The sequence below is a fragment of the Lepidochelys olivacea genome, assembly GCF_965140295.1.
Source record: "Lepidochelys olivacea isolate rLepOli2 genome assembly, chromosome: 13".
NCBI classification, from domain to species: domain Eukaryota; kingdom Metazoa; phylum Chordata; order Testudines; family Cheloniidae; genus Lepidochelys; species Lepidochelys olivacea.
The window spans coordinates 18,849,421-18,864,384 of NC_140423.1; the positions used below are offsets into that span (position 1 = coordinate 18,849,421).

A 14,964-nucleotide genomic window follows, 5' to 3' on the forward strand; every position below is an offset into this window, starting at 1 on the left:
ATAGAGTTATGTTTGGAGAACTGTCACAAGAGCAAATACTATCTGTGCTCATTATCTCACCAACAGTCCCAACTTAAAATGTGTGTTCTTCAGGGGCATGCAGAATGTGGGGTGCTTTGTAAAAGCTTATTTGAGGAAACTTTATATTTCATGTATCAGTTAAAAGAAGCGCCTCAACAATACAGTTGCACTGCTATTTAACAATCTCCATGCAAATGCTGGAACAGACGAGAGAGAATTCCAGACTGAAACATGACTCTGAATGGTACCCCTCAGAATCATCCCAATGCAAACTGACTGGGAGGGGGTGTTTAGAGAAAACCTTTCACATAGCTGTTGCCATGTTATGCATGGATTAAGGAGGAAATGATATCATATTGCTTTCACACGCACTACATTTATACAGACTTTAAAATGCTTTTTTAGATGTTTTTCCTTTCAAATGGATCTCATTTACCTGAATATTTAACTTTTTTTAGAAGGAAAATGTAAACTTTAATCTAATTTTAGGACAACAGTCATTTTAGTTGATCCTCTTTCCTTATCATTCCCTTAGGAAATCACAAATTGACACAAACAGCAAAAGTCATAATCAAAATCTGTGAACATGAGGTATGTGTTCCCCAGTTAACTTAATTTTTCTGGCTATATCAATTAAAATGGAAAGAACATTTTTATAGATTCATGTGTGAAGTATAAAATGTTTTATTTAATCATAGTTTCAGTCTTTAAGTATGATAGTCTTAAACTTGCTGAATTAAATTTGCTAGTCTTAACTAGTCAGATGTGTAAATGGTCATTTGCAATTGCATTAACGCAATGGCAGTTCTGAAAGTCGGCCTGAGCATTTGGCACTAGAAAGTTAAAACTGAATTTTGTAAACGTAATTTATTTGACCCACAGCAGTTGCAAATTGTCTAATGATCTGACCCTTTGTATCTAAACTCACCGATTTCTACACCTCTGGGTCATCCCATCAGTGCCCCCAATTCTTATAAAGAAGTTCTGAAAACTTGGTGATTCTGAATAATACAAATTAAAAGCATGGTGTCTGATCTTCTTGAAATTCTCCATTTGTTTATTTAAAAAAACCTTTTACATGAGGAATAAAATATTTTATATCTGATTATGAATGAAGTGTCTTCTCTCCTTCTCAAACTAAGATTTTATTTTTGTCACTGGGACACATGGCAGTGATAAAATATAATCTGAAGAGTGATCTATGATATGACAGTTTATTTTATCAACTCTCGGGTCCACCTATGATGCGTAGAGAAGTATTACATTTTACTTTAACAATGGTAAATTTTTCTCAGTTTTAGTTTAAAAAGAAGTATATGGAGCTTAATCATGCTGATTCATCTGTCCTGAATAATACCTCATCAGAATCCTTCAGTGTATCTTTTACATGTAAAATGTTCTGTATGATGTTCCCGTAACCAAATATGGGGAAGAGCAAATGCTTCTCAAAACCATGTTGTAATGACTTGGCAAAAAGTATAATTATCTACTGAGTGATCTGTGGCTGCACATTTTCCTCCTAACGATAGCAGGATCCTAGAAAGAATAGAATAATAATGTTTTAATCACAGCTTAGATTGTTTTGAACTCTGCAGTAGCTGCTCACCTTCTTGTTGCAGATGAATGAAATCGAAGTGTGTCCAGAATGTTATTTAGCTGCTTGCCAAAAACGAGAGAACTGGTTTTGTGAGCCTTGTGTAAGTCAAAGATTTTTGTAGTTTAACACTTTTCTTAAGCAAAAAAGTTACCATTAAGTGTGTATGAATATATTGTTTCGTGTGCCCCTCGTTTTAAATCAGTGAGTGGTTATGGATCTGGACCAAGGGGAAAAGTTTAAAAAGCTGCTTATTGTGGCTGCAATGGATATGAAAAGTTGAAAGTTGAGTTACTTGTGCTCTTTTGCACATCCGTACTCTTCATAGTGGGTCCAAATGGATTTCTCAGTTCTGGGGAGCAAACACAGAAGTTAGGGATTTTGCTAAACATATCTTAATCTTATCAGAGATGTTTGACTGTCGTACTGTGCACTGTTACAAAGGATATGTACAGTCTGATGATTACAGGTGGTGTTGACATCCAGTACTGGATGATGGAAATGTTTTAAAATTGACTTTTCTCCTGCCTGTTCCCTTGGCCGCCAAAGAATATATCCTTATTCTTGGGTCATCTGTGCTTACACGTGACACTTGGAGGCAGGGCAGGATTTTTAATATGTGAATATGCATTTCTGGCCTTGAAAATGTAGCTTGCATGTCTTCTGATGATGACATTTTAAATATTACACCAGGTATGCATAACCTATAACAGACACAAATTAAGACACAACTTCTCAAGGAGAAACCTATAGTCCAAGAGCCTGACACTTCAAGCCTTCTGCATGCAGAATTCTCTTGGCTTGAGGGAAAATGAGAGCTTGCAGGACCGGCTCATACTTAGACAGAGTGCAACAAACATTTAGGACAGGGAAAGGAAAAAAGATATCAGAATATCCAATTTGAATGTGTAGAAGTGCTGGTGCTGTTTCAAAGAATTGCTGCTTACATTATTTTGATGAGTTTACTTTGATTTCTCATAAGTACATATTATATTTGGTTGACATTTTTGATTTTTAAAAATTATAATTACAATTATTATAAAGGCTCATTTCTAATTGCTGGGATATGCATAAACCTAAAAGCTGCATAATAATATACAGTTTCCAGAATAGTGATTGGTTAATTCATGGAAATAATCATTGGGTAATAAGCTCTTCCAGACAGGGATCTATCTTCCTTCTTATTTGGAAAGTGCTTGTGCATTGTGGGCCTTGTTGCAATCTAAATAATGAATAAAATGAAAAACCACTCTGTGTGTCAGAAATTGGAAAATAATATATTGCTTACAATATTTTCTCACTGTGTGCTGTGCATCTTCTTCTAGAGCAATCCCCACCCTTTGGTCTGGGCTAAACTCAAAGGCTTTCCATTCTGGCCTGCTAAAGCACTGAGGGATAAAGATGGGCAAGTTGATGCCCGTTTCTTTGGCCAACATGACAGGTGGGAATTCAATTAAAATATGTGTGAATTGGCTGTGCTTTCTAAATTGTTGTGATAATTCTGCACTGTCAGAAGTTGTTTACACTATCCTGTCTTTGAATGTTTGATGGTAATAGCCGGAACAGTACTATTTAATGTATTTATCTGATCTAATCTATCTAAATGTTTTTAAATTAAGATTTTGTCACATATTAAAATTAGGAGGTATCTTTCATATCCATGTCCTTAGTAAATCGTTAAGATGATGGTTTTGTATGGCTGAAAAATCATGGATGTTAGAGATGGAAAAGGCCTTTTAAGTGTCTGTGTCCATTCTCTGCCCAGTGTAAGAATAAATGCATCATTTTGGATGAAAAACTCACATTGTAAAATGTAGTATCCTCATTTGAAATGCCAGTTTTGCTTCAGAGAGAGTTTGGTTATTTCATTTTGCTTAGCCTGGTCAGAGCTCTACTAGATAGAGGATACAGTGACCACTAACAGTGGGTTTAGCAAGAATTGAAAAACATGAATCTACAGGGCTGTATGAGGCCGTGCATTTATATAGTCTTTATGGCTATGGAATAATTAAGTCAGAGCTCCTGGAATTTTACAGTCACCTGTGGGTTTGGTGGGTCTGGAGTTGAACAGCTACATGAAATCATGCAAAATAAAATAAATTCTCCAAACCTCTCTACTGCACCTGTCCTGTTAGAACTTCAGAGTATACTACACAGTATTCAGAGTAGCAGTAGAAATTGGTTAGTCTCTAAGGTGCCACAAGTACTCCTTTTCTTTTTACTACACAGTATGTATACAGTTTTACACTGTAAAGAATGTGCATGCCACAACTGCTAAACAGTCCTTTTAAAACAAACTCTCTGATAGGCTTTTCTGCTTTGTCCCTAACCCCAGCTAGTCTAGATCTGAAGATTGTTTTTTAGGGGATCTTTTTACAGACTTAATGAATTATCTAGGTAAGGAGTCATTTCACTGGTTGTGTTTCTGAGTCAAAAAATACATTAGTGGTAATCTAAAACACAAATTATTTACCAAAAAACCCTACTAACTATGCAAGATTAATTAAAGTAAGAGGACATTCAAAATTTTTAGAAGATACATTGTGTGCTGGTCTTCGGATGTTTTGATATTAAAACAAATTAATCTGGGCTAAAAACTAGCAATTTCAAATAAACAATGCAGAATTTAATTTTATACCTTTCCTTTTTTCTTTTTGTTTTTTACTGTTTTGTATGTAGGGCCTGGGTTCCAATAAATAATTGCTACCTCATGTCTAAAGAAATTCCTTTTTCTGTGAAAAAGACTAAAAGCATCTTCAACAGTGCAATGCAAGAGATGGAGGTTTATGTGGAGAATATTCGTAGAAAGTTTGGAGTATTTAATTACGCACCTTTCCGGACACCGTATACTCCCAACAACCAATACCAAATGTTATTAGACCCTACAAACCCAGCAGCTGGAACTGCAAAGACAGACAAACAAGAGAAAATCAAACTGAACTTCGACATGACAGCATCACCCAAGATTCTAATGAGCAAATCTATGCTGAGCAACACTGGTCGAAGGATTTCCTTGACAGATATGCCACGGTCACCAATGAGTACAAACTCCTCAGTTCACACTGGATCCGATGTTGAACAGGATGCAGAGAAAAAAGCAACCTCCAGTCATTGTAGTGCAAGTGAAGAGTCCATGGACTTCATTGACAAGAGTTCAGGTAAAAGCTAGGGAAAGAGGGATGCTGCATTTGGTTTAAAACATTTTTTTTTCTTAAATGTAATTAATAAAAACAAGCTTTTTTGCCTGGCAGTTTACAAGGAAGTTGTAGATGAAGGGAGCAGTTTAATTTTATCCATCAAAAGACACAGAAAAGAAATAATATAATTAAATTGCATCAAGAAACATTTATTTTAAATAGCAGGATATTTTTGTAACTGTCAGAATGAGAGCTTATGCACTCACCATCACTGGAGGTATTCAAGTTGAAACTTGACAGACAATTTTTAGGACAAATTTAAGAATAATAACGTGTACACTACTGTGTGCCTGATTCACCAATACATTACTCCATTGAAGTCAGTGGAGTTACACCAGTGTAAAGCCCTACAGTGCCAGGAGGCAGACTGGATAAGAGGAATCCTGATCAAGTGCAAGGGTCAGCAACCTTCAGCACACAGCCCATCAGGGTAATCCGCTAGCAGGCTGCGAGATATTTTGTTTACGTTGACCGTCCACAGGCACTGTCCCCTGCAGCTCCCAGTGGCTGAGATTCACCATTCCCAGCCACTGGGAGCTGCGGGGGATATGCCTGCGGATTACCCTGATGTGGCATGTGCCGAAGGTTGCCAACCCCTGGTCTAGTGGTTAAAGCTCAGGACTGGGGATTAGCAGGTCTTTATTCTGTTTCCAGCTGTGCCACAGAGTTGAGCAAATCACTTAACCTGGATTTTTTTCTTCCATAAAGTGGGGTAGATCACATGCACCTCACGGAAGTGTTGTTGAAATTGATAATTAATGATTGTAAAGTTCTTTGTGATTCTTGGAAAAAAGCAAAAATCATCTTTGCATCAAAGCAGCTGCTGCTGCAATTGTTGGCTAAGATTTTCAAAAGTGACGAGTAGTTTGGGATGCCCAGTATTTGGGTCATTAACTTCAGACACCTTGAAAATTGCTTGCTTTTCAGAGAGGACCTTCTTAAAGAATCATTTAAATACTGGCACTAAGACTAGGTGTAATTTCAAGGGAGCTAATAACTTTAGTTTTTAAGGGTGGGGGAAATGACCTATCTAAACGATATTCAAAAAGCAGTGTAAAGGATTTCATATAAAAATTTGGAAACTGTGGAAAAACTAGATAACACAGCTTTAGGTATAATAGTAAAATGGAGTGAATTCTCAAATGTTGCTCATCTTAAACACAGAACTTAATTCAAGAAACTACCATTCATGTTTCTCAATCAAAAGAGGAGCCAAGCGTATGGGAAATAAATACATGAAATATTTTTTCCTTGTCCTTAGATTTGTTTAAATTTCTGAGTTGCTCTTCTGCCTCCCTGTAGAGACTTTTATCTTGGATAGACATGTGAGAATTCCATTTCCTTCAAAATAACGTCTATTGAACCTGTAAAAACCTTTCTTAAACCAGTTTGTATGTTGTCAGAGGGACTCAGCTTTTTCAGTGTCTGTGTGATTGCACTGATAATATACACCTTTCTGAATCTCGTATTGTTTAGTGATGAACTCTAGTAGAACATCTGCTAGTGCATATCATGAACAAGAAGGAGAAACTTCTGTACTAGCTGCCTTTTGTTTTAGAGAGCAGGGTTGCTGATAGCAGAGTCAGAGCTTATAAAGACTGGGAGTGGATGTGTCATTACACAAAGTAAAACTATTTCCCCATGTTTATTCCCCCCCACCACTGTTCCTCACACGTTCTTGTCAACTGCTGGAAATAGTCCACCTTGATTATCACTACAAAAGGTCCCGTCGTCGTGACCCCCCACCCCCACCCCCCACGCTCTCCTGCTGGTAATAGCTCACCTTACCTGATCACTCTTGTTACAGGGTGTATGGTAACACCCATTGTTTCATGTTCTCTGTGTATATAATTCTCCCCACTGTATTTTCCATTGCATGCATCCGATGAAGTGAGCTGTAGCTCACGAAAGCTTATGCTCAAATAAATTTGTTAGTCTCTAAGGTGCCACAAATACTCCTTTTCTTTTCACTGGTAGAGTGTTCATCATCTTGTGAATTGCCACTCTCCTTTGAAGTCCCTGAGTATAAGGAATTGTAATGCGAGTCCTGTTTATTTCTCTTTTTTTGGGGGGGGTTCACTTTTTGGGAAGTATTTCTCTTCATGGAGAAACATTAGTTTGTATTTTACAATCACTTTTTTTAAATTGAGGAGTATTTGGATCTTCTTGCTAGTCGTGCCACCGTATAAGTGACATTGAGTCCCAGTCTTGCTCCTATTGATTTAGTGAGATTAGGATTGGGCCATTTATTTGCAACTCTGCCAGTTATAGCTACAGTGTCAGAAACAATAATCCAGTTTCCAGCCTACTTTAAGCACTTCAAAAGGAAATTTTTAATTATTGAACAAAATCTTTACTATATAAACTCTTCGCTGGTATGCTCTGCTCTTCCTGTAAACTCAGCAGAGTCAAAACATTCAGAAGCATAAACAGAAGTCCAGGATTTTTAATTTATTGATGTTGCATAACTCCACCTGATCACTTGATGTCTTCAGACATGATGTGTTAAGCTATTGTGTCAAGGCACCTCCTTTCTCTTACCAGCCCTAGCGCTTCCCCCTCTGGCGATGGTGGGCCTGGGGTAATCAGCCCCACTCAGACAGGGTTTGCATTCTCCCTTCTGTGCTCCCTTGGTTGTATTTTCAGGGTAGGCCTGAGGGGTGATCCTCCACCAAACAAAACGGAAACAGTCTTCTAAACAAAATCTGTGGGGGCGGAGGGGGAGGGGTACCTTAGGTGTCAGTTCTTCTCTTAGCAAGCACTCAGGTTTGGCTGTTTTGCCCTTTGGGAAGGAGCACAGCCTCTCACCCTAGAGCAGCCTATTTCCCTGCTGTCACTAGTCTGGCAGCAGCTTGTCTTTCTCTCCTCCCCTTCCCCCAGCCCCGCAGGGGTTTTTAAAGGCCTCAGGCAGCCCTTAATTGGATTCAGGTGTCCCTGATTGACTTGAGGTAACCCCTTCTCAGCTGCTAAAAAAAAGGGCTAATATATCGATCTTCCAGGACCCTATTGCTGCCGTCTGGCCTGACTTTGTCACACTATATAATAATTTTATTAAGATGATGTTGAAGTAAAAAGAAAACGGTACAGAGTTTAAGCATAGAAGTTTCTGGTTATCAGGGAATAAGGTACAGATTATCAAGGGGTGCGAAATTCGGTTTAGGAACGGGTGGCGTAAGGAATACATAATCTGCAATCTTCTCGATTGGGGGTAAAAGTTTAATAGGTCAAAGTACAGACATTGAGATATGGGGGTATGTTGTTCATATAATGGCTATGTTCAGGTGTGGAGTATAATGAGTGGATACGATGATGAGAAAGGATTTACCGTCATTTGGTGGGATTTAATGTTCATTGAGTTTAAATGTACATGCTAAGTGTCCTATAGTTACCAGGCCCTTAAAGGTTAAATATCATAGGGCAACAGAAAACCTCTCTCTCGTGCTACTTTACATTAAGTCGTCATCAGGGCTTCAGTTGCCTTTGAGTGGGGGGATCCAGTTACAACACAGTTCCAGTTTGTGGAATAAACAGACTCTTAAGTGTTTAGAACCAACCCAGATTTGGTTGGAATGCTATCAGGGATCGTTCTGCACTATAAAAGGAAATGGTGCTGAACCTGGTTCTTCTTTGAGGAGTGTCCCTATGGGTGTTCTGCTTTAGGTAACTGTGCGCCGTGTGACTCTAGTCAGAGAGTTTTGACAGCATTACCTGTGCTGTGCATGCACTCTCCCCGTCTTGCGCCTGTGTCGGCACTTGACTAGCACTGCGCGGCCACCTCCCCTCTCAGTTCCCTCTCTACTGCCCTTGATCCAAGTCAGAGCCCTAGCAGAGCGCTCACCTTTTTACCTCAGAATTAGTTTAGATAGATTAGTCACGTAGTTTTAGAGTAGTTAGGTTAGTTGATTCCCTTTTCTTCATTTTCTCCCCACTTAAAAAAAAAATCCTTAAGTGACGTTGTTTTCCCTCAAAATGCCAGCGTCTCCTGGCTTTAAATGCTGCATTTCCTGTCGGGAGGCAATTCCAATTTCTGACTGACACTCACAGTGTGTCCAGTGCCTGGGGGAAATTCATGTGCCCCAAAAGTCCAAAAATTCTATAGTCTCACGGCCAGATCAAGAAAAGCCAGAGACCTTAAGCTGAAACTCCTCTTAATGGAGAAGTCCCTCTGTCCCGCTTCAGACCTGGGTTTGCAGACTTCTCCGGCAGCCCTGTCACCACATGCAGCTTCTGACAGACACCCCTCCTCCACCCCACAGGGAGGGGACCTGTCTTCTAAAGGATGTGGAAAGAGGAGAGCTAACACTCCCCCCTGAAGACCACGCCAAAGAAGAAGTGTCTCTCGACTCCATCTGCCGCTTCGGTACCAACCACGCTGCGGCGTAGTACCTTTGAGTCGGCAGGGACCTCCGGCACTGGCAGTGCCTTTCAAGCCGCGGACCCTAAGCTGGCAGGCTCTAAGAAGGAGGGAAGGGGGAAGACCGCCTTCTCTACCTCAGGACCGACAACACACAAAAAGCGCTCAGTACCGAGTGACTCTGTACAACAAGCAACACTGCCACCTCCTGATATTATGCTGTATTGCACAGATACAGCACCGCAGATCCCCGCGCTGTCCTCGGTGCAATCTATGCAGGCTCTGTTCCTTCCGACACAGCAAGGTCCCCTAGTACTGCCACAATTCTCGGTACTGGTATCTCCATCAGTACCACAACAATTTCTTGCTCCAGAAGACTTGACAGTTTCCCCGGTACCAAATCACCTCTCTTTGGTAGTTTCGCTGCCGCTCACTCCAACGACAAGAGCTGCTAGTCCTGAGGATGTGGAAGGAGAGGCTTTCTCCTCCAACAGTCTTTACCCATGCCAGCCAGTGTTCAGTCTGCACTTCAGGAGCACCCCAACCTCCGACTCAGCCTGATTTTCAAGAGTGGTATGGTCATCCGTGGGGACCCCTGCCTGTGCCCTTCCCACCTCAGTGGGCATTCTGAGACCTGTGGGCAGCTTATAGATAGTTTTACTCTTAACACCACAACTGCCACCATGGAGATACACAGACATGCTATACCAAAATCCACAGTTCCACCAGATGCACCTCCCAAACAGAATTCTGAGGAGGCGGAAGAAATCTTAGATCAGGAGGCAGCTCCTGCTACCTTCACCTGACTCTCACCAGATCAAACTGTTATGCCTTCTACACCTACTGCTGGAGATGATCACAGGAGCTTCCAGGATCTCTTCAGACGGATTGCTGACACGCTCCAGATAACCCTCGAGAAGGTCTCCAAATCATGACACGAGCTCTTGGATATACTCCACACATCCACCTCCTCTAAGATTGCCCTCCTGATTAATTCAGTGCTTATGGAACCTGCTAAGAACATATGGCTGACCCCCACTACCATCCCTCCCACATCTAAGAAAGCAGGCAAAAAATTCTACATCCCTTAAAAAGGGATGGAATTTGTATTCACACATTCTCAGCCAAATTCATTGGTAGTTGATGCAGTTAATGAAAAGGGCAAACAACATTCCTCCAGAACCACCCCTTCTGATAAGGAGTGGAAATGACTTGACTTCCTTGGCCGCAAGGCCTACATGCCAGAGGACAAAAGAGAGCAGTTGCTCATTTCTGAGGGTCATCTCTTGGCTAGGACAGCCCTCCAGGCATCTTTGGACTCTGCTGACAGGGTGGCAAGGACCATCACAACCGCTGTAGTAATGCGCCAGGCATCCTGGCTTCACCTGTCAGGATTCCCCAAGGAAGTCCAAGCCACGGTAGCGGACCTTCTGTTCAAGGGTCCAAAACTGTTCTCCAGCAAGACTAATGAGTCACTTCAGCTGTTGAAAGACTTGAGCCACTCTCAGATGTCTTGGCATTTATATGTCTGCAATAAAACATAAGCAAGACCGGTATTATACATTGCAGCAACCCAAACAAATCCCATACACACAGCAACCGAGACAATATGCTAACCAACGGAGTAGACAGAGACCGACCAGACGCGGCCCAAACTCCTCCCAATCTACCATCTCTCAACAATCAACATCCAAACAGCAGATTTGAAGGTTTGGTCCAGGGCTTGTCCGACCTCTCTCATCTACTGCTGCCATCATTACATCCCATCAACCATCCCTTCACCAAACACCTGATGCCATTCTGTCCAACCTGGTGAACCATCACTTCTGGCAGACAGATTCTGGAAATCATCAAGACTGGCTACGCCATCCAGTTCTCTCCATCCCATCTACCCACCCTCCCTCCCCATCCCTCTTCAGGGACCTCTCTCACAAGCCTATCCTGAAACAGGAAGTGGCGCATCTCCCACAACTGGGAGCCAGTTCTGGTACATCACAGAGGGAATTCTCTTTATATTTTAACACGAAAGAAATCTGGAAGATGGAGACCTATCCTTGATCTCAGGACATTAAACAAATTCATCAGAATGCAACGATTCACGATGGTTACATTATCCACAATTGTTCCAGCACTGGAACAGGGGGATTGGTTTGCAGCCCTCGACCTGCAAGATGCATATTTTCACATTACCATACGCCCAATGCACATGAAATTTCTTTAGTTTGTACTGGGATAGGATCATTTCCAATATACATTACTACCCTTTGGCCTTTCCATGGCCCCCCGGATATTTTCTGAACTTCTTGCTGTGGCAGAAGCTCATCTTCGCAAGCATGGGGTCATGATATGTCCCTACTTAGACAACTGTCTAATCAAGGCTCACACTCAGGAAGAAGCTGGCGCAGTCACGCAGCAGACTGTATCATTTTTTACCAGTCTAGGTCTACAAATAAACCTCCAAAAGTCCACATTAACACCAGTTCAGTAACTGGACTTTATCGGCACACACCTAAATTCTAGGGAAGCAGTAGTATCATTACCTCCTGAGAGATTTACCGTTTTAATGAACATCATCGATACTTCGGTGCACAGATCCAGGATATCCGCTAGGATATGTCTCCAGCTACTAGGTCACATGGCGGCGACCACATATGTGGTAAAACACGCCAGGCTGCACATGCGTTGCTTGCAGGGTTGACTCAAGACGATGTTCACACCACACAAGCGCAACTTCAACAAACTTCTAAGCATACCAGTGTAGCCTGCATGTTCCACATAAACAGGGAGGTGCGAGGTCACATAAAAATGTGGACATGGTGTATACATCACAGCATCACCATATCAGCCACATATCTACCAGGGTCTCAGAATGTCATTGCCAATGCCCTAAGCCAGAAGTTCTCGAACGATCACGAGATCCAAAGCATATTCCACCAATGGGGGTTCCCCGCATTAGATTTGTTCACCACGAAAAAAAAACAGCAAATGCACAGTCTTTTGCTCCAGAGCAGGTCTGGGATCAGGATCCAGAGGTGATGCATTCTTCATTCCCTGGGACTCATCCCTTCTTTATGCCTTTCCTCCCACCCCATTGCTGTCCAGGGTCCTGCACAAGATCAGAATTGATCAAGTCAAAGTCATCCTGATAGCACCAGCATGGCCCAGACAAACATGATACCTATACCTGAAACAGATGTCCTCATCCCTTACCCCCTTCCCCCGGCATCTCCTCACATTTCTTCCCGATCTCCTCTCTCAAGATGTGGGCCAGACTCTGCATCCAGGTTCCAGGGTGAGGATATAACTTGTTCTGACGACATTAAAGACATCCTGCTAAACAGCAGGAGGCCCGCTACATGGGCTACGTACTTACATAAATGGAAGAGATTCCACATGTGGTGCCTAAACAAACAAATCAACACCACCACCTCAACTATACCAGTGGTCCTGGACTACATGCTCTACCTTAAGAAATGCAGCCTTTCATTGAGTTCACTGCGGGTGCATCTGGCAGCCATTACAGCATTCCACTAGAAAGTGGATGGTGTTTTTGTCTTTGCTCACCCAATTACCAAAAGGTTCCTCCAGAGAGTGCGCGACCTCTACCCAGAACCCAGAGTCCCAATGGCACCATGGGACCTGACTTTACTGCTTCAGTCTCTCACAACTGCACATTCGAACCCCTGGCCACATGTTCCCTTCTACATCTTTCCATGAAAGTGGCCTTCCTAGTTGCCATCATGTCTGCGAGACGCATGGGAGAAATTGGTGCTCTTATGGCTGGACCACCCTATACAGTTTTCCTCAAAAATAGGGTCACTCTCAGACCTCACCCCAAATTTTTGCCTAAAGTTCCTTCTTTCTTCCACATCAACCAGCCTATCCATCTTCCCGCATTCTTCCCTAAACCTCACAAGAACAGACAAGAAGCGATTTTCCACACACTAGACGTCAGAAGGATGCTAGCCTTTTATTTCGAATGGACTAAATCACTTAGGAAAACGCCTAAATTGTTCCTTTCCACCATGGAATGCTCTAAAGGCAAACCCATCTCTAAACAGAGATTTTTCCAGATTGATTTCAGATTGTATCCAGGTCTGTTACCAACAACATGACCTGCAACCCCCCTCACGGGTCCAAACACACTCCACAAGATCAATAGCCACATCGGTTGCCTTCTTACACAACATGCCTATTACTGACATATGCAATGCAGCTACTTGGACACCGCCACATACATTCATTCAACACTACATCATTGATCAGGCCTACCCATAAGGGATATGGGTATCCTTATGGGAGGCTACCCATAAGAAGGGGAGGTCTTTGGAGGGGGAGGGATAGCTCAGTGGTTTGAGCATTGGCCTGCTAAACCCAGGGTTGTGAGTTCAATCCTTGGGGAGGTTATTTAGGGATCTGGGGCAACTATGGGGGATTGGTCCTGCTTTGAGCAGGGGGTTGGACTAGATGACCTCCCTTCCAACCCTGATGTTCTATGATATTCAAAACTGCCTAGCAGACATGTTTACCATTTGTAGAAGTCAGCCCACTTATTTAGGAGGCTAAATCAGGATTTCAGAATCTAAATTTGGGGGGAGGGATAGCTCAGTGGTTTGAGCATTGGCCTGCTAAACCCAGGGTTGTGAGTTCAATCCTTGAGGGGGCCATTTAGGGATTTGGGGCAAAAATTGGGGATTGGTCCTGCTTTGAGCAGGGGGTTGGACTAGATGGCCTCCAGAGGTCCCTTCCAACCCTGATATTCTATAATTCTAAGATTTACAGTCTCTGAAGACTCAACCTCTCAGTTTGGTACTGTTGAGTCAAGGGACTCCTTCTCCGGTACCGGTAGAGCTGGAAGGCCCTGGAGCTTGAGGGAGAGACCTGGCTCTGACAGTGTTTCAGTACCCTGTACCAGGGACAAGGAGGGCAAGTATAAGCACCCCGATCTAGTACCATCAAGCTCAGTCGTGCCATTTGAACGTATCTGTTTGACACCCTCGGTCCCGAGCAAACAATGGCACCAGAGTCCATTGACATCTACATCAATATGCCTGCCATCAACAGTACTGTCATTTTCGGTTACCACATCGGTAGTGATTCCCTACTCAGTACCACAAGAGTTTAGATATGTGAGGAACCTGTCCATAACAGATGAGCTGGAATTTCTGCTCCTCATGAGTACTGAGTGTCTTTCGGTACCGAGACCTTGGTCTCCAGACTGCTACCATTCCTAAGTACCATAAAACTCTCCAACCTTTTCTATGGAGGCTCCTGCATTGGACGATGTTGAGTAGGATGAAGGGGACTTCCAATCAGTCTCTTCTATTTCAGTCTAGGGTTTCCCATCATATCCTGTCAGTAACCCATTCTTTCACAGTCACAGGGAAGATCGTGACTGTCATCAAGGATGGTGGAACCAACCCTGCATGCCACCCACACTCCCATGCGTCTGCCCCCCCCCCCTCCCCCGGTGGCCATACAGGGATCCCTGGGCTGCTTACCAACAACAGTTCTCCACCGGTACCATCTCAAGGGGAAACTAGGCTTGTTCAGTTCTCTCCTCCCCAAAACATCCTGACCCTTCACCCCTCCCACCCCCAGAGGAGAAGACGTTTGAGGAATAGGAAGGCAGGGCAGATACATGGGCCACCTCTCAAACACCCATTTCATCCTCATTTCCAGATGAAGCAGTTACCCCTCCACCACCTTCCAAGGCTGACAATTTTCAGCAATTTTAAGACCTCATGAAGAGGGTAGCTGATACTCTTCAAATTCCACTCATAGAGGTCAGAGATTCA

The 14,964-nt window shown here is 42.7% G+C and overlaps 1 protein-coding gene across 6 annotated transcripts in view; it reads left to right on the plus strand.

Moving 5' to 3' along the window:
- Window positions 1-14,964, plus strand: part of ZMYND8 (zinc finger MYND-type containing 8) — a 93,437-nt gene that overhangs the window by 41,610 nt on the left and 36,863 nt on the right. For all 6 annotated transcript variants that reach the window (XM_084646292.1, XM_084646287.1, XM_084646291.1 and 3 more), the window contains exons 8-11: window positions 557-612; window positions 1,641-1,718; window positions 2,941-3,056; window positions 4,295-4,773. In XM_084646292.1, the coding sequence (XP_084502418.1) occupies window positions 557-612; window positions 1,641-1,718; window positions 2,941-3,056; window positions 4,295-4,773 (729 nt within the window). The remainder of the gene's footprint in view (window positions 1-556; window positions 613-1,640; window positions 1,719-2,940; window positions 3,057-4,294; window positions 4,774-14,964) is intronic.